The following is a 20,376-nucleotide window of genomic DNA, read 5'->3' as shown; positions in this document are numbered from 1 at the left end:
TTTGAGTTCAATAAACAGAATACTCTGTTTATATTTTTGTCTGAATTGGTTGCATGTTTTCATATAGGGAGCTACCTTAACAGCACCGAATACTTGAGTGCTACTGTAGAGATACATTACACACTGCCATTCATAATTAAATCTAGATCTTCCAAACTTTAACGTATCATGGTGAAGAAAAAAATGCGATTTCCTGGCAACAAAATTGTGGCTAGTGAAAAGATTGAATGGCTAGTGACTCGGGAAAACCACTAGCCACAGTGGCCGGTGAGCAAAAAAGTTAATGTAAAGCCCTGACCAACATCCCAGAGTTGAAGCTGTTCTGTATGGAGGAATGGGCTAAAATTCCTCCAAGCCGGTGTGCAGGACTGATCAACAGTTACCGGAAACGTTTAGTTGCAGTTATTGCTGCACAAGGGGGTCACACCAGATACTGAAAGTAAAGGTTCATATACTTTTGCCACTCACAGATATGTAATATTGGATCATTTTCCTCAATAAATAAATGACCAAGTATAATATTTTGTCTCATTTGTTTAACTGGGTTCTCTTTATCTACTTTTAGGACTTGTGTGAAAATCTGATGATGTTTTAGGTCATATTTATGCAGAAATATAGAAAATTCTAAAGGGTTCACAAACTTTCAAGCACCACTGTATTCAAAGGTAAGGTGGGATTGTGATTTAGTTTATTTAGTTCAAAACAAAGTATTTCTTGTGACTCAGCGTAGATAAGTGACACAAGTACACACACACATTACATTTGCATGCTGCTTTTGAAGATTGAAATAAATTATTTTTTAATATGATTTTTAAATAATCACCAATATTAAAACAATTACCTGCCTCAGGCTCAGTGACCATTACGGAATAATAACCTCGATTTCGTCTCGGTTATTATTCACCGAGATTCACTTTGCCTTTGGCGAACAAGTGTTAAATATCAGCAATTCTTATGGTATATAATCTGTTTCTCAACTGTACAGGTTCATTTATGAAACTGAACACTTCAATGGAGTGGCTGAACTGCTGGAGATTTTGGGCAGGTACGTGTTCAATACCGCCGTATAAGATGAAATGTGATGTTTGTAAATGCTTATAAATCATGTTTGAAAAGGAAAACCTCTGCAGCAGTGCTGAGTTGATCAAAGCACTGTCTTTTATTTAGTTTGATTGGTACACCACTTGTTTACAAATGAATCAAACCTTAAAATGAGTTACATCGTTGATTTTAATGTGTTTTGCCTTAAATAGGGAAGTCACTACTCATTCGGTACTTGTGGGCAGGACTAAATATAGCATCTTATAAAATTATACAGTATCACTATCCTACGGGAACAAAATATAATTTTATGCATATTTGAAGCGTGGCAGTAACTAATCCAAAGATGCAGGTAATTGCTTGAGTGCTGCTTTGAGCAGTGTGTGGGCCAGTGAGTCAGACCCTTAGCAGGGGTTTAAACATTAGTGCAATCTGCATTTCACCTCACAGCACTTTACTATTTGTGGTTCTTTTTTGTATTAAGAGCTACTATGCAATTTAGAGTCATGTTTTGGGTCTACAGTGTCATTCTCCGACAATTCGTCTCTTTGCAAACAGCATGCGACTTTTTTTCCAAAACATACTGGGAAACAAAAACAAAGCAAAATTTTGACGACTTGAAAGATGAGTTGAGAAGATGGAGAGAGGAGTAGGAGAGGTAGAGGATGAGTCAGAGAGGGGCTAGGGATGGAGGGCTACATTCAGGTTGATGCTTGTGCTATTTTTACTGCCACCCACACTTTTTGCTCTGATAACAGAGCAGCAGAGTCTGAGCATAACAGAAAGGGAGAATGAGAATGAACGACAGCGAAAAGATTGACAGTAGCCTTTCTGTCACTTGCCATGTCCTCCTCCCTCAAAGGAAATGCGAGCGTCAGATATGAGAGGAGTCAGTGGGAGGAGTGAGGGAGGAATATGAATGTCAGAAAGAGCTAAAAGAGAGTAAAAGGAGCTGAATAAAAATGAAGTAAACAAGGGTGAAGAATGCTTGAGGCACTTTATAGGAGAAATAAGAGGCAAAATGAAATTAAAAAAAGAGAAAAAGAGGACATGCATATCAAAGAAGAGCGCGTGTATATGTCTGTGTGCAACTGAGAAGTAGAAGGGTTGGTGGGAGGGTGGGGGTTGTTGAGACTTAGCTATTGAACCGAAGCGTGGCGAAATATGTGTGTACAGAGCATCGTCAGGACTACTGATACTAATCCTGTTTGATCCCCCTCCCTCTGCCTCCTACCCACTTCCCTCTGTCTGCTGTCTTCTCTCTAAAACGCTGTTTGGTTTCTATCATTTCCTCTTTCTGCCGCTTCTTTCCCCCACATTTCTCCTCTCTACCCTTTATCTATCTCATTCTCTCCGTTCTGTCTTTCTTCCTCTCCTCTTCTCTCCTCTCCTGTTTTAGTATCATTAATGGCTTTGCTCTGCCTCTGAAGTCAGAGCACAAGCAGTTCCTGGTGAGGGTCCTGATCCCGTTACACACTGCCAAATCTCTGTCCATCTTTCATGCACAGGTTAGTGTCATATACACATGCCTCTTACACATACTGTACGTCTTACAAATGCGCGCACATATACACGCACACATGCACACCTACTGTATCTTAGCATTCATAATCATGTGATTTTTCTGGCTTTGGTGCGCAATACGAACATTACTCGTGGTGAAAGTTTATTCACCTTACTTCACTAGAGAATACATGATACTTCAACAACTTGATAAAATAGACTCGTGTACTTTCCCCCAAAATGCAGACTGCACTCGAACTGACAGAAAACTTATCAAATTTGTGTTTTCCTGACAACGCAGAAACCTAGCGGCTCTTCATGTCTAGGTGGGTAAAAGATTCCACGTTTCACCAGGAAGAGAAAGAAATCCTGATGAAAGAACAGATTTTGTTAATGTTAGCAGTATTTGCTGCTGAGATCAACTTCCCATTTGCACATAACATAGCTAGTCAGCTAACACAGAGCTAACAGAGAGTGCAGTGCAGTGGACAGAGAGTTTCCACTGCACTGCTGCTTGTTGAAGAGGTAGTGTATGTAGTCACATGCATTAGGACAGTTGATTATCTTTCATTCATATTCATTTTCTATACCGCTTATCCATTATGGGTCGCGGGTGAGCAGGAGCCAATCCCAACTGACACTGGGCAAGAGGTGGGGTACGTCCTGGACTGGTCGCCAAATTATCACAGGGCTAATACAGAAAGACAGACAGCCATTCACTCTCACATTCACACCTATGGGCAATTTAGAGGAGCCAGTTGACCTAATCTGCATGTTGTTGGACTGTGGGAGGAAACCAGAGCATACAGAGGAAACCCATGCATGCAAACTCCATACAGAAAGGCCCCAGTCAGCTATGAGGTTCGAACCCGGAACCTTCTTTCTGTGAGGCGTCAGTGTTAGTCGATTATCAGTATAAATGAAAATGAAGCATAGACATAATAACATTCGTGCAGTTTTCAGTCCACAAAATGGCAGCAATTATAAGTGTGGCATCACATGAAACGCACGGATAAGCGTTTTTTTTTTTTGTACATTTCAGGACATAGGATATTGTAAGGGATAATATACAGCGAGTTGGTCATTACTACAAAATAAACCCCGATGCGATGTGAGGTAGAGGGGCCTTGAATCACCCTGAAGGAGTTTATTTTGCAATAATGACTGGCTCGCTGTACATCATCCCATACATTAGCCCACTGATTACATGGCTACTTACTAAAGAAATCAATAATTTGACACAAAATATTGATTTAAAAATGATTTTATTGATTTAAAATTGATTTTACTGCTTCCGCTAATGACACGGCCCATAGCAACAGTCTGTTATACAGAAATAACACACAGTAGAATGCCATAATTGACCAATCAGTATCGAGTGTTCAACAAAGCCATCTCATCATCTCTAGCCGCTTTATCCTTCTACAGGGTCGCAGGCAAGCTGGAGCCTATCCCAGCTGACTACGGGCGAAAGGCGGGGTACACCCTGGACAAGTCGCCAGGTCATCACAGGGCTGACACATAGACACAGACAACCATTCACACTCACATTCACACCTACGCTCAATTTAGAGTCACCAGTTAACCTAACCTGCATGTCTTTGGGGGAAACCGGAGCACCCGGAGGAAACCCACGCGGACACGGGGAGAACATGCAAACTCCACACAGAGGGGCCCTTGCCGGCCATGGGGCTCGAACCCAGGACCTTCTTGCTGTGAGGCGACAGCGCTAACCACTACACCACCGTGCCGCCCCCAACAAAGCCATGTAATAGTAAAAATATATACTGAATATATGTAACTATATATGCATCACATAATTAGAATTACACCTAATCCTAATTTTAACCTTAACTTTAACCTCAGTAACCGCAAGAAACGGATTAATCCTTTAATTTTAATTTTAATTTTTTTTTAAAGGAAGCTCATAGCTTTTATTAAATGCACTTTATCTTGTCAGGGTTATCTTGCTTGTCCTGAAAATCTAGGTTGCCTCTGGGTTTTTTTTTCCCTGGTTTACCTACATACCTACATAGTCAGGAGACACACACAGACACACACACACACACACACACACACAAAAGTCATCATTAGATTCCACATTGGGATGCTGAAGACTACACTTTGGACCTTCTAAGGAGTCTCAGTAAGAGAAAGATGGACGGGGAGTTGACCTTCATGCAAGTGTTTGTCAGCATGTGCACTTATGTATGCACGGCACTTATTAATCCAACAAAGTCTACTTAGAAATGTGGGACCTCAGGAGCCTAGTAACAGTCTATGTTTGTAGACAAGTATGCGAAAGAAATGTTCTAAATGGTTCATAAACAAAAATCAACATCACTAGCAGCACCACAATAAAAGGCCACTTCTGACACTGAAAGAAAAAAGATGAACTTATCAAATAGGTTCTTTACCACAAAACTAGCTACATTAACCAGTATATAAGTCATTATATGGTGGATATAAAAAGTGTACACTCCCCGTTAAAATGATAGGTTTTTCTGATGTAAAAAATGAGACCACGATAAATAATTTTAAAACTTTTCCCACCTTTAATGTGACCTATAACCTGTAAAATTCAATTGAAAAACAAACAAATCTGTTAGGGGGAAAACATAAAAAATAAAAAACGTACAATAAGCTGGTTGCATAAGTGTGCACACCCTTAAACTAATACTTTGTTGAAGCACCTTTTGATTTAATTGCAACATTCAGTCTTTTGGGGTCGGAGTCTATCAGCTTGCCACATATTTGCCCACTCTTCCTTGCAAAAGCGCTCCGAATCTGTCAGATTGCGAGGGCATCTCTTGTGCACAGCCCTCTTCAGGTCACCCCACAGATTTTCAATTGGATTTAGGTCTGGGCTCTGGCTGGGCCATTCCAAAATTTTAATTTTCTTCTGGTGAAGCCATTCTTTTGTTGATTTCGATGTGTGCTTGGGGTCAATGTCATGCTGAAAGATGAAATTCCTCTTCATCTTCTGCTTTCTAGCAGACACCTGAAGGTTTTGGGCCAAAATTGACTGGTATTTAGAACTGTTCATAATTCCCTCCACCTTGACTAAAGCCCCTGTTCCAGCTGAAGAAAAACAACCCCAAAACATGATGCTGCCACCACCATGCTTCACCGTGGGTATGGTGCTCTTTTGGTGATGTGCAGTGTTGTTTTTGCATCAAACATACCTTTTGGAATTGTGGCCAAAAAGTTCAACCTTAGTTTCATCAGACCATAGCACACTTTCCCACATGCTTTTGGGAGAATTTATGGGTTGTTTTTTTTTTTCAAAATTTAGCCGGGCCTGGATGTTTTTCTTTGTAAGAAAAGGCTTCCATCTTGCAACCCTACCCCATAGTCCAGACATATGGAGAATATGGGAGATTGTCACATGTAGTACTTGCCAGAAATTCCTGCAGCTCCTTCAGTGTTGCTGTCGGCCTCTTGGCAGCCTCCCTAACCAGTTTTCGTCTTGTCTTTTCATCAGTTTTGGAGGGATGTCCAGTTTTCGGTAATGTCACTGTTGTCCCATATTTTCTCCACTTCTTGATGACCGTCTTCACTGTGCTCCATGGTATATCTAATGCCATGGAAATGTTCTACCCTTCTCCTGACTGATACCTTTCAACAGTGAGATCCCTTCGATGCTTTGTATGCTCTCTGTGAACCCTGGCTTTTGCTGGAGGATGGAATGGAGTAAATGTCTGAAATTTATTTGGGCTTAATCAGAGTCCTTTTAATTGATGGCAGGTGTGAACCCAAAAAGACTGAATGCTGTAATTAAATCAAAAGGTGCTTCAATAAAGTATTAGTTTAAGGGTGTGCACACTTATGCAACTAGCTTATTGTACGTTTTTGATATTTTTTTTGTTTTCCCCTAACGGATTTGTTTTTTTTTTTCAATTGAATTGTACAGGTTATAGGTCACATTAAAGGTGGGAAAAGTTTTGAAATTATTTATCGTGATCTCATTTTTTTACATCAGAAAAACCTATCATTTTAACGGGGTGTGTAGACATTTTATATCCACCATACTTATATAATTATTGCATAATGGAGAGTCTCTTTAGAGAATCAGCTGATGGGACAAAGTTTTATTGTCAGCAACTCATGACTAAATGATACTATAGCTGAACTTACTGAGAAAACAACTCACAGGCTCTTGTAAAAAGGAAGTGCTTTGCATGTAGGGGTGGGAATTACAGCTGGCCTGGGCAATGACTGAGCAATTTTATATTATTTATATTGTTGTATTGTCCATGTCAGATTTGAGCTCACTGTACTGGCCTCTCATTCCCTGAGCTTGGGTTTACTACATTACAGCCTTACGGTACTGACAGCCTCTCATAACATAACTGACAACCTTCCTCATGTGTACAAGAAAAATCTCTGTTCCTTTTTTATAGCCATCAAAAATGAGGATTTTGGTCTATTTTAGTGTAATGTAACATTTGCATTTTATCCAACAGACTGTGTGTTCTTTATATGATATCTATAAAAATTATACAAAAATAACATCTCTGCACAATGATGCAACACTACCTTAATACAGTCAAACCTCGGGTCACGAACACCATTTCTGAACAAATTTTGCTTTGATTCGCAAACGATGCTTTGATGCACAAATGCACAAATTGGCGGGCTTCCGCACCATGTGAGGCGTGCGGCAGCATCAGTTGTACTCAAGGTGGCGCACTGTGAACATTGTTCGTCATTGCGTTGTGTTGATACGATTTCTTTTTTGCTTTCTGCATTAAATTAACCCTCATTATGGCTCCCAAGAAAGTGAAAAGTGTTAGTGATAGTGCTCCTCCTCCTCCTCCTCTCCTCCTCCTCCTCCTCCATCCACGTGTGCCAGCAACTATCAACCACAAAGGTAAAGTGTACTGTACAATTATTATGTTTTATTTTAGTATTACTGTATTTTTCTATAATTAAGGTTCTTTAATTCCTTTCTGTATTTTTTCCACACATAAACCCATAAAAAGTTGCAAAAAACTATGTTTCTGGGGCCGGTGAACAGATTAATTGGATTTACATTAATTTCAATGGTAAAAATTAATTCGGTTCGCGAACTTTTCGGTTCGCGAACGGAGTCAAAGAACGAATTAAGTTCGTAACCCGAGGCACCACTGTATTAACTACTTAAATTTATTCTAACCAGTTTCACTTGTACTTTTTCTTAAACATCGATAAATAGAGTAAATAGTAACCCAGCAGAAAAAAATATGCATGTTATACAAAGGAGAAAGAAGAAGCCTTTATTTTTGTCACGTGTACACTAACCCATTAACCCATCTGAAGCAGTGAACACACACATGCCCACACAAGTGAGCAATGTGCACACACACATACATACCCAGAGCAGTGGGCAGCTTTGCTACAGCACCCAGGGAGCAGTTGGGGGTTGGTGCCTTGCTCAAGGGCACTTCAGCCATGATACAGATGGAGGGGAAAGTGCTGTTCATTCACTCAACTCCCATCACATTTTTTTCTGCCAGTCCCAGGAATCAAACTGGCGACCCTTTGGGCCCAAGGCTGCGTCTGTAACCTTCAGGCCATGGCTGCCCACAAAAATATCACTTTAGAAAATATTCCATCTTTTTTAAAGCTAATCTCTATCCACTGCAGATTGTCACACAAAATGACTTTCTTTGTACTAACTGTTAGGTTTTGATCTGTCTGTACCGAAGGAGATTGAACTGACACAGTATGATCTAGGAATATAGAATTCTGCCGCCTAAGAGATTCTGCCTCACTGATCAATCTGGGAGAAATCAGTCACTGACACAGACACAGCTGTTCAGAGATGTTTCTCAGTTTATTGTAGGACAAACATGAGTATATACCATATTCACATTCAAGAGTGTGTTGCAGCGATGTGACTGAATGATGATGATGTGATTGATGAAGCTAAGTTACCTATATATGACAGGGTAACAGAAATGGGTGATGAACCCTTACATCACTGATTTACAGTGGTGCTTGAAAGTTTGTGAACCCTTTAGAATTTTCAATATTTCTGCATAAATATGACCTAAAACATCGTCAGCTTTTCACACAAGTCCTAAAAGTAGATAAAGAGAACCCAGTTAAACAAATGAGACAAAAATATTATACTTGGTCATTTATTTATTGAGGAAAATGATCCAATATTACATATCTGTGAGTGGCAAAAGTATGTGAGCCTTTGCTTTCAGTATCTGATGTGGCCTCCTTGTGAGGCAATAACTGCAACTAAACATTTCCGGTAACTGTTGCTCAGTCCTGCACACCGGCATGGAGGAATTTTAGCCCATTCCTCCGTACAGAACAGCTTCAACTCTGGGATGTTGGTGGGTTTCCTCACATGAACAGCTCGCTTCAGGTCCTTCCACAACATTTTGATTGGATTAAGGTCAGGACTTTGACTTGGCCAAAACATTCCAAAACATTAACTTTATTCTTCTTTAACCATTCTTTGGTAGAACGACTTGTGTGCTTAGGGTTGTTGTCTTGCTGCATGACCCACCTTCTCTTGAGATTCAGTTCATGGACAGATGTCCTGACATTTTCCTTTAGAATTCGCTGGTATAATTCAGAATTCATTGTTCCATCAATGATGGCAAGCCGTCCTGGCCCAGATGCAGTAAAACAGGCCCAAACCATGATACTACCACCACCATGTTTCACGGATGGGATAAGGTTCTTATGCTGGAATGCAGTGTTTTCCTTTCTCCAAACATAACGCTTCTCATTTAAACCAAAAAGTTCTATTTTAGTCTCATCTATCCAGAAAACATTTTTCCAATAGCTTTCTGGCTTGTCCACGTGATCTTTAGCAAACTGCAGACGAGCAGCAATGTTCTTTTTGGAGAGCAGTGGCTTTCTCCTTGCAACCCTGCCATGCACACCATTGTTGTTCAGTGTTCTCCTAATGGTGGACACATGAACATTAACATTAGCCAATGTAAGAGAGGCCTTCAGTTGCTTAATAGTTACCCTGGGGTCCTTTGTGACCTCGCCGACTATTACATGCCTTGCTCTTGGAGTGATCTTTGTTGGTCGACCACTCCTGGGGAGGGTAACAATGGTCTTGAATTTCCTCCATTTGTACACAATCTGTCTGACTGTGGATTGGTGGAGTCCAAACTCTTTAGAGATGGTTTTGTAACCTTTTCCAGCCTGATGAGCATCAACAACGCTTTTTCTGAGGTCCTCAGAAATCTCCTTTGTTCGTGCCATGATACACTTCCACAAACATGTGTTGTGAAGATCAGACTTTGATAGATCCCTGTTCTTTAAATAAAACAGGGTGCCCACTCACACCTGACTGTCATCCCACTGATTGAAAACACCTGACTCTAATTTCACCTTCAAATTAACTGCTAATCCTAGAGGTTCACATACTTTTGCCACTCACAGATATGTAATATTGGATAATTTTCCTTAATAAATAAATGACCAAGTATAATATTTTTGTCTCATTTGTTTAACTGGGTTCTCTTTATCTACTTTTAGGACTTGTGTGAAAATCTGATGATGTTTTAGGTCATATTTATGCAGAAATATAGAAAACTCTAAAGGGGTTCACAAACTTTCAAGCACCACTGTAGACTTTACTACTTTATTAAAGAAGAGAGACATTAGGTACCGTTACCTCACCCATCAGGATCATAATCCTGTGAAAAGAAGAAAGACATTACTGGTTAAGATAACCTTCATGAAGCAGAGGAGAATATGCGAACGAAGATAAATCTCAAGGATTTAACTAACCAAAACAAGTAACAATCAAAACAACCTGCCTGTTCCAGTTTCAAACATTAAGTAGCAATCAGACCAGCTTGTACTAGTTTCAAGCATGCAAAACATATATTTTGATCACTAACAAAAGAATGATAACCTAGTTGACTTGAAACTTTATATGAGCTAATTTGTGGAAATCTATCAACAAATGTTTCAAATATACAACTATATAATGCAAATTGAGAACTACAAATGTTATAGTTGACCACCAAAGGTCTTACCAAATTTGTTATTGCAGTATGCAACTTTCCAATATTGGAGCAATACCATGAAAAATGCCCTGTCTCCCCCCCAACTTCCCCCAGAGGTTCCCTCTTATCACTTCTGTGATCATGTAGCAATGCATACCCACAACTTCTTCCCTCGGAAAGAGTAGTCCTATTTGTGAAAAAAAATATACAGATTCGAATGAATTTTCCAAATACATTTGGCTGAAGAATTAACAATAACCTTTTTTTTTTAATTACAAAAAAACACGTTACACTTAGACATTTGAGATGAGATTTACTTGGAGGTTTATACTGAGAGCAATCTGGAACTACTTACAGGATCTGCTGGCTCCATTTGGTCCGTGGGAAGGTGCACACCACACATGCAATTAAACACACACACAGTTCAACAGTATCCTGTAGAGAAAAGATGAAAGTAAGGGTAAAAAAGTAAGAAGCTAGATAAATGAAGTAGATGAGATTGATTTTGTAATTACAGCATGAATTATTTAAGATTGTGTGTGTGTGTGTGTGGGGGGGTGGGGGGGGGGGGGTGGGGGGGGGGGGGGGGTTGGTGAAGTAGCAAGAGAGCCTGACTCAGGGACCAGAGGAAGTAGCAAGTGGGTTAATTATACTGTTCAAAAGCTCTTTGTCGCCCTCAAGAGAAACAGTGTACTTGACATCAGTTCTTCCAAGATGCAATCACTGTTCGTACATCTAACATGGCACCTTGCTATGATAGGAAAGCAATTGAAATACTTGTACCAATGTCTCTAGGGCATCAAATGGTGAAGGGAAGACTCGAACAGATTGCTTGTCTGAGTGAGGACCTGAAGTCAGTTACAGAAAAAAACACCTTATACAGTGTCTTGCAAAAGTATTCATCCTCCTTGGTGTTTGTCCTGTTTTGTCGCATTACAAGCTGGAATTAAAATAGATTTTTGGGGGTTAGCACCATTTGATTTACACAGCATGCCTACCACGTCAAAGAAATCTGGAGTGTGCATAGGTATTCACCCCCTTTCGAAAGAAAACCCTAAATACAGGGCAGTTCTGGAGGAAAACCTGTTTGAATCAGCCAGAGGTTTGAGACTGGGATGAAGGTTCACATTCCAGCAAGACAATGACCCAAAAAATACTGCTAAAGCTACAGTGGAGTGGTTTAAAGGGAAACATTTAAATGTCTTGGAATGGCCTAATCAAAGCCCAGACCTCAATCCAATTGAGAATCTGTGGCATAACTTGAAGATTGCTGTACACCAACGCAACCCATCTAACTTGAAGGAGTTGGAGCAGTTTTGCCTTGAAGAATGGGCAAAAATCCCAGTGGCTAGATGTGCTAAGATAATAGAGACATACCCCAAGAGATTTGCAGCCGTAATTGCAGCAAAAGGTGGCTCTACAAAGTATTGACTTTCGGGGGGGGGGTGAATACCTGTGCACATTCCAGATTTCTGTTTTTTCATCTTAATTATTGTTTGTGTCACAATAAAACACAATTTGCACCTTTAAAGTGGTAGGCATGTTGTGTAAATCAAATGGTGCTAACCCCCCCCCCCCCCCCCCCCCAAAAAAAAAAATCCATTTTAATTCCAGCTTGTAATGCAACAAAACAGGACAAAGACCAAGGGAGATGAATACTTTTCCAAGACACTGTAATTACAACCCCAATTCCACAAAAGTTGGGACACTATGTAAACTGTAAATAAAAAGATAAGGCAATAATTTGTAAATCATGAAAACCCTATATTTCATTGAAAATAGTACAAAGACAACATATCATATGTTGAAACTGAGAAATTTTATTGTTTTTTGAAAAATAAATGCTCGTTTTGAATTTGATGTCAGCAACATGTTTCAGAAAATTTGGGACGGGGCAACAAAAGAAAAAGTTGTGTAATGCTTAAAAAAACTAATTTGGTTAATTGGCAACAGGTCAGAAACATGACTGGGTATAAAAAGAGCATCCCAGAGAGGCAGAGTCTCTCAGAAGTAAAGATGGGGAGGGGTTCACTGCTCTGAAAGACTGCGTGGGCAAACAGTGCAACAATTTAAGAATAACGTTCCTCAATGTAAAATTCCAAAGAATTTAGGGATCACATCATCTATGGTCCATAATATCATTAAAAGATTCAGAGAATCTGGGGAAATCTCTGTATGCAAGAGATAAGGATGAAAACTGACATTGGATGCCTGTGATCTTCAGGCCCTCAGGCGATACTGCATTAAAAGCAGACATGTGTCTGTAGTGGAAATCACTGTATGGGCTCAGGAACACTTCAGAAAACCATCGTCTGTGAAAACAGTTCATTATAGCATCCACAAATGCAAGTTAAAACCAGATATAAACAATATCCAGAAACACCGCCACCTTCTTTGGGCCCGAGCTCTTTTACAATGGACTGAGGTGAAGTGGAAAATTGTCCCGAGGTCTGACGAATCAAAAGTAGAAATTCTTTTGAGAAATCATGGACACCATGTCCTCCAGGCTAAAGAGGAGAGGGACCATCCAGCTTGTTATCAGTGCACAGTTCAAAATCCAGCATTTGTGATGGTATGAGGGTGCATTAGTGCACATGACATGGGTAGCTTGTACATCTGGGAAGGCATCATTAATGCTGAATGATATATACACATTTCAAAGCAATATGCTGCCATCCAGACAAAATCTTTTTCAGGGAAGGCCTTCCTTCTTTCAGCAAGACAATGCCAAACCTCTTTCTGCACATTAAAACTGTATGGCTCTGTAGTAAGAGTCCAGGTGCTAAACTGGCCTGCCTACAGTCCAGACCTGTCTCCTATTTAAAACATTTGGTGCATTATGAAGTGCAAAATACGACAAAGGAGACCCTGAACTGCTGAGCAACTGAAATTGTAAATCAAGAATGGGACAACATTTCTCATCTCATCATCTCTAGCCGCTTTATCCTTCTACAGGGTCGCAGGCAAGCTGGAGCCTATCCCAGCTGACTACGGGCGAAAGGCGGGGTACACCCTGGACAAGTCGCCAGGTCATCACAGGGCTGACACATAGACACAGACAACCATTCACACTCACATTCACACCTATGGTCAATTTAGAGTCACCAGTTAACCTAACCTGCATGTCTTTGGACTGTGGGGGAAACCGGAGCACCCGGAGGAAACCCACGCGGACATGGGGAGAACATGCAAACTCCACACAGAAAGGCCCTCGCCGGCCCCGGGGCTCGAACCCAGGACCTTCTTGCTGTGAGGCGACAGCGCTAACCACTACACCACCGTGCCGCCGGGACAACATTTCTCTTTCAAAACTACAGGTATTGGTCTCCTTAGTTCCCAAACGTTTACAGAGTGTTGTTAAAAGTAAAGGTGATACAACACAGTGGCCTTGTTCAAACTTTTTACCTCTGCCAAGGAGGTTATGTTTTCGGTAGCGTTGGTTTGTTTGTTTGTTGGTTGGTTGGTTTGTCTGTTAGCAACATTATGGAAAAAGTAATGAACAGATTGCTCTGAAATTTTTTCCAGAGGTGTGACTGGGCACAAGTAACAATCCATTAAATTTTGGCGGTGATCTGGATCACCTTCTGGATCCCGGATTTTTTTAAAGGATTCTTGGCGGAGGTCTGCGCTCTCCGAGTGCTTTTCTAGTTTGATATGTGTTGCTGACATCAAATTCAAAATGAGCACATATTTTTCAAAAAACAATAAAATTTCTCAGTTTCAACATCTGATGCGGGCGGCACGGTGGTGTAGTGGTTAGCGCTGTCGCCTCACAGCAAGAAGGTCCTGGGTTCGAGCCCCAGGGCCGGCGAGGGCCTTTCTGTGTGGAGTTTGCATGTTCTCCCCGTGTCCGCGTGGGTTTCCTCCGGGTGCTCCGGTTTCCCCCACAGTCCAAAGACATGCAGGTTAGGTTAACTGGTGACTCTAAATTGAGCGTAGGTGTGAATGTGAGTGTGAATGGTTGTCTGTGTCTATGTGTCAGCCCTGTGATGACCTGGCGACTTGTCCAGGGTGTACCCCGCCTTTCGCCCGTAGTCAGCTGGGATAGGCTCCAGCTTGCCTGCGACCCTGTAGAAGGATAAAGCGGGATGAGATGAACATCTGATGTGTTGTCTTTGTACGATTTTCAATTAAATATAGGGTTTCCATGATTTGCAAATTATCGCATTCTATTTTTATCTACAGTTTACACAGCGTCCCAACATTTTTGGAATTGGGGTTGTACTTTCCCCCCCCAAAAAAGTCTTCCCTAGTTTAGTAGTTACCAATTTCTATTCATTATCATGATCTCATGAAAGCTGTCAAATATTGTGAAGATAAGTAAAGACAAACACCACATGTTTTTAAGATGCCAAGTGCACAATGTTGTAAAATAGTTGAACACACCTGAGCAACACTTTGATGGTCCAATTCTATATGCTAGTTATAACAAATGACCACAATGGTACATTATTACTGGGGATGCAACTATCAGGAGATTTAGTTTTAATAACACCATTGAAGACAACTTTGTCCTGCAGTATTCATGATATTTAAATGATGAACATTGGTCGAATGTTACCTTATAGTGGATTGGAGTTTGAACTCTCTTGATTAAGGAGGGAGCTTTGAGTAAAACAGAAGTGATAGTACGGCTCACAGTTGAGAAAAGCCATTTACTGAAGTCTTATTTCCTGTTCTTTACATTCTTCAGCTTGCATACTGTGTTGTGCAGTTTATGGAGAAAGACGCCACTGTTACAGAATATGTAAGTCACTGCAACACAGGAAATGCATACAAGAATGTGAGCTTATTTGCCTTCTTTGTTCATTTGTTCCATGAATTGAGATCTGTGTGCTTGAAATATTTTCAGATCATCAGAGGGTTGCTGAAATATTGGCCCAAAACATGCACTCAGAAAGAGGTGAGAAAGTCAAGTCATGGATGGATGTGGTTTGTGCTAGACAATGGACATTGTGGGAGACAATGTGTGTACAATTCTGGACTGTTTTTAGGTGATGTTCCTGGGGGAGATCGAGGAGATTCTGGATGTGATTGAGCCATCACAGTTCATCCGTGTGCAGGAGCCACTTTTTAAGCAAATTGCCAGCTGCATCTCCAGCCCCCACTTCCAGGTCTGTCCCTTTTGTAATCCTCCTCCTCATGGATCATAATTATTTACACACTACCATCCACCACTCTCATTTTACCAGAGTTGGGGCCTGAAGTGACTTCACTTCCATCTGATTCGCAGTATTCATGGGAAACCCAGTCTGTATTCTGTAGCAGACTTAAACTAAGAACTGGTGAAGTAGAAGTGTTACCTGTCTTCTGGTTCTCAACTTTGTCTCTGTGTGCGTCAGGTTGCAGAGCGGGCTCTGTATTTCTGGAATAATGAGTATATTCTGAGTCTGATCGAGGAGAACTGCCAGGTCATCCTGCCTCTGGTCTTTGGCACGCTTTACCGAGTCTCCAAAGAGCACTGGAACCAGTAAGTAGCACACACAGTAACCTTGACTCGAAGCAGGAACATTTTTAGAAACCCATCTTTGGTGTTTTGTAGATTAAATAAAATTTATAGTAATTACTGGACAATACAAAGCCTTTAAAACGCCATCACTATACTGCAAGACATTTATCATTTTGATCTCTTAGCAGTGCTCATCCATCTATCCATTATCCGTAACCGCTTATCCTGTGTAGGGTTGCAGGCAAGCTGGAGCCTATCCCAGCTGACTACGGGCGAGAGGCGGGGTACACCCTGGACAAGTCGCCAGGTCATCACAGGGCTGACACATAGACACAGACAACCATTCACACTCACACCTACGGTCAATTTAGAACCACCAATTAGCCTAACCTGCATGTCTTTGGACTGTGGGGGAAACCGGAGCACCCGGAAGAAACCCATGAAGACAACATGGAAACTCCACACAGAAAGGCCCTTGTTGGCCACTGGGCTCGAACCCAGAACCTTTCTGCTGTGAGGCGACAGTGCTAACCACTACACCACCGTGCCGCCCGGTACTCATGCACTAAATGTGAAAACTGCTAATCATGTGACTATCAAAATGGACACTGATGGAGATGAGGCTGATTTTTTGTTCTGGTTTTTATTTGTAATTTTTTTTTCTTTTTACAACCAGTATTTTTCTTACAATTATGTAGGAGAAGATGGAGAAACATCAAACGAGTACTTGTGATCTTGCCCTCCATTTTCAAATCAAATCAAAATCAAATCAAATCAAGTTTATTTGTATAGCGCTTTTAACAATAAACATTGTCGCAAAGCAGCTTTACAGAATTTGAACGACTTGAAACATGAGCTAATTTTATCCCTAATCTATCCCCAATGAGCAAGCCTGTGGCGACGGTGGCAAGGAAAAACTCCCTCAGACGACATGAGGAAGAAACCTCGAGAGGAACCAGACTCTAAAGGGAACCCATCCTCATTTGGGCAACAACAGACAGCCTGACTATAATATTAACAGTTTTAACAGGTATAACCCTCAACTGTCCTCATGGGGCCATCCTTCACAGGAGCGGTGCGATAAAACTCCGACCAGACACAGGGCACCAGGATGGATCAAGCAGGTCCGAGGACTTTCTGTGTCCAGTCAGCTTACAGAGTGTGTACACACTCTGAGATTCTTTTTTATTAGCTCACCGGTCATAGGCGATGAGCTACTGCCATCACGCGTCGTCCATCCGTCCACAATTCACAAAAATTGCTACTCTTCCCTGAGTTTTCAGTGGATTTTGATTGTTTGGAAGATCAAGTTGTTCTAATGAAGAGCAACTTAGCTAATTATAAACGAGTCTGGTTTCTCATGGTACAGCCATGTGAGCTACTGCGTCGCTGACATTCTGGTTGCTCACTGCTGTTCATGCACTAACACTTTTTCAAATACACAAGAAAATATGGGTACATCAATGACTGCTCAAAGACTGCGTAAATCAAATAACTGCAAAAAAAATTGTGTGCTTTTAACATTATCAAATGCTATGATACGTTATATGGTCCTTGGCTGATGATCCTTAATATTTGTTAGTATGCATTTGACATAATCATCTACTGTAGCCCTTTTCAGATTGGATTAGTTTTACATGGGTAGATGGGGGTAATATAGTTAGTACGGGTGTATCTCTGGGATTTTAGTCCTGTCCAAATCTGTCAAGTCAGTAGTTTTTATGGACAATGGGAAAGATTCGTTATATAACAGGAGCAGTAGAAATACCTCCAGGTAATATATACCCTGTTACGATATATCAGAAGTTCCTTAATTCCCTGATTAATGACTGATCAAAAATAGCAATTTATGTAATGTATCGCAAGTCATTATCAAGAGATATACTGGATGTGCTTTTCCTTTTCTTCATCAGAACTATTGTGTCACTGATCTACAATGTCTTGAAGACCTTCATGGAGATGAATAGTAAACTTTTCGATGACCTTACTGCCTCCTACAAGGTGGAGAAGCAGAAGTGAGTTTGTAGGGATTCTCACGACAGCAGCACGCGTCAGAGTAACTTTTACAGTGAGAGTCTCATTTTTGACCTTCTCTACTTTCTCACCTCTCTTTATTTTCATTCTCCCTCTGTGGCTTTCTCTGTAGGGAGCTGAAGAGGGAGAAGGAGCGTGCTGAGCTGTGGAAGGGGTTGGAGGAGCAGCAGGAGCGGAGGCTGCAGAGTCTGGGGGAAGCAAGTCGCAACCAAAAGAACCTGCAAGAGCGAGAGAACCTGAGCAAGAACGAGCCAGAGAGCAGTGCTGCCAATGCCACCTAGAACACATACACACGCACACACACACACATACAGACAAATGCACAAGCCAATATGTACAAACATGGAGATCATAATAACACACACACACACACACACACACACACATTGTTTTACTGACAGTTTTTACTCTGGACCTTACCATCACCTCTTAAAATATACATAAATACATGCCTACACACACACACACACACACCATACAGACAACATTGCTGGAACAATCAGAAAGAACAAACCAACAGCCGGTTGTCTATATGTAGATATACAAGCCACTCTCACACTCAAACACAAAGACGTGAGATGTAAATGATGCAGAATGAAAAGATGAGTACCTCTCACTCTTCATGCCTTTTATTCATTTCCTCTGTCTCTATACATATCTTACATGCTTCTTACTCAATCTATCGCTTCCATTCCGTTTCTCTCTTCCTCTCATTGACACTAAATGTATACATGCATACACACACTGAAGACACAAGCAACACAAGCAAGAACACACGACACATGCATGGACATATGAACAGGTTGGAGTCAAATAAACACACACACACACACACACACACAGAGTCATCGATTAAACTCTGGAACGGGTCTAATCTCGCTCGGGACCGCTCTCAGTCCCAGTGTCATGTCCACCACTGGACTCTCTCATTCTCCCAAAAGATGAAGCAACATCTGAAAATGATGATTATGAAGAATTATGATGAAGATAACTCTGTAAAAGTAATGGTTATAATGTTCTTATTACAGCTTATTCTATAAGTAACACTTCTATTGCTACTTCAACTGATGTTTTATATATACATATATATAAATATATATAAATATAATATCTATGTCCGATTATAGTGTTGGTGGGGGTATTCTAGTGTAGCACCTCTTAAACATGACAAAAGTATGCTGCTAGACTAAACTTGTTCTGATGTGAAGATAAAACATTTCACTAGTCTGTTCTTCTTCTGGGGTTTCTTAAAAAAAAAAAAAACATCCAAAATGCAATATTCTCATCTACTTTGAATGTGTGTCAGCAGTTTTCTTTGGAAACCATACCGCCTACTTCAGTACACCTTGTTTTAAAGATGGGGTCGATATTTTGTTGATTGTTTTAAGTTTTATTTTTGTATAACAATTTGTTTGTTGATATTTATTAATATTTATTTCATATTGTGACCATCTTGGAGCAAAAACTTGATGAACAAGACTGGAAATGACTGTATGCTTCAGCATACTTAAGTCTGGGATGGATTTGTCAATGTTTTGATGTTGGATGTTGGTTCTGTACCAGCATATTCCATGACTTTCCTCTGTTTTTCTCTGGAAAAAAAATGAAAAATGTAGAAAAATCATTGCTCATTTTGTTATTGGTTTTGTAAAAGATGCAGTTCATTTCCCCCATACTTCCTGCAATGAGAAGGCTTAGATTTGAGAGAGTTGGTAAGGGAATCAGTAGAATAGAGAGAAGGCAATACATGAACTGGAACTGTTAGCATAAGTAGCACCACTTCAACTAGAATTGCACTGTCCTCTTGATCAATGTTTTGTGTTTAAATATAGCAATGTATTTTTGGGGGACCAACGGCTTTGGGATATGAATGTATAAAATATGGGATATAAACATGAAAATGTCTGTTGAAGTGCTTCACATGGAGAGATGAGTGTTATATGTCGTTATTCATGACGCGCACACACAAAACTCAAAACACATGGCTACCTCAGATTCATTGATTGCTCAAATTTTTGCACACAGGGTCATTCTTATGTTCCCCAGCTCTATACAGGATATAATAGGAACCTGAAAAAGATATTCCCCAGTTCTGTGTTCACTTAATATGACATGGACTACTGTGGTGGTTGGGGGGAGTGGGCAGGGTTAGAGCGTAGGACTCTGGGAACATAGATACACTCCCTTGCAGACACATACAGTCTGAGGTGGGTTTCCCAAAAGCCTCTTAACACTAAGAGCATCTTAACTAAGAGAGAGAGAGAGCATTCATTGTGCTACTCGCTCTACTGTGTAACAATGATCTTTGTGCTGCGATGGTTTTGGAAAACTCAGGCCTGGTCTCTCAGAAACAGAAAATAAATGTAACATTTTGCA

At 40.7% G+C, this 20,376-nt stretch overlaps 1 protein-coding gene across 1 annotated transcript in view; it reads left to right on the top strand.

Annotated features, from left to right (window-relative positions):
* Positions 1–19,912, top strand: part of ppp2r5b (protein phosphatase 2, regulatory subunit B', beta) — a 53,043-nt gene extending 33,131 nt beyond the window's left edge. The window contains exons 7-14 of the mRNA XM_060924250.1: positions 986–1,045; positions 2,441–2,549; positions 15,211–15,264; positions 15,370–15,420; positions 15,512–15,631; positions 15,860–15,987; positions 17,880–17,981; positions 18,113–19,912. Of these exons, the coding sequence (XP_060780233.1) occupies positions 986–1,045; positions 2,441–2,549; positions 15,211–15,264; positions 15,370–15,420; positions 15,512–15,631; positions 15,860–15,987; positions 17,880–17,981; positions 18,113–18,281 (793 nt within the window). The 3' untranslated portion in view covers positions 18,282–19,912. The remainder of the gene's footprint in view (positions 1–985; positions 1,046–2,440; positions 2,550–15,210; positions 15,265–15,369; positions 15,421–15,511; positions 15,632–15,859; positions 15,988–17,879; positions 17,982–18,112) is intronic.
* The last annotated feature ends 464 nt before the right edge of the window (positions 19,913–20,376 follow it).

Source organism: Neoarius graeffei, chromosome 1 (assembly GCF_027579695.1).
Source record: "Neoarius graeffei isolate fNeoGra1 chromosome 1, fNeoGra1.pri, whole genome shotgun sequence".
Classification (NCBI taxonomy): Eukaryota; Metazoa; Chordata; class Actinopteri; order Siluriformes; family Ariidae; genus Neoarius; species Neoarius graeffei.
The sequence above is the reverse complement of the archived record's forward strand: the minus strand, read 5'-3'. Positions and strand labels throughout refer to the sequence as shown.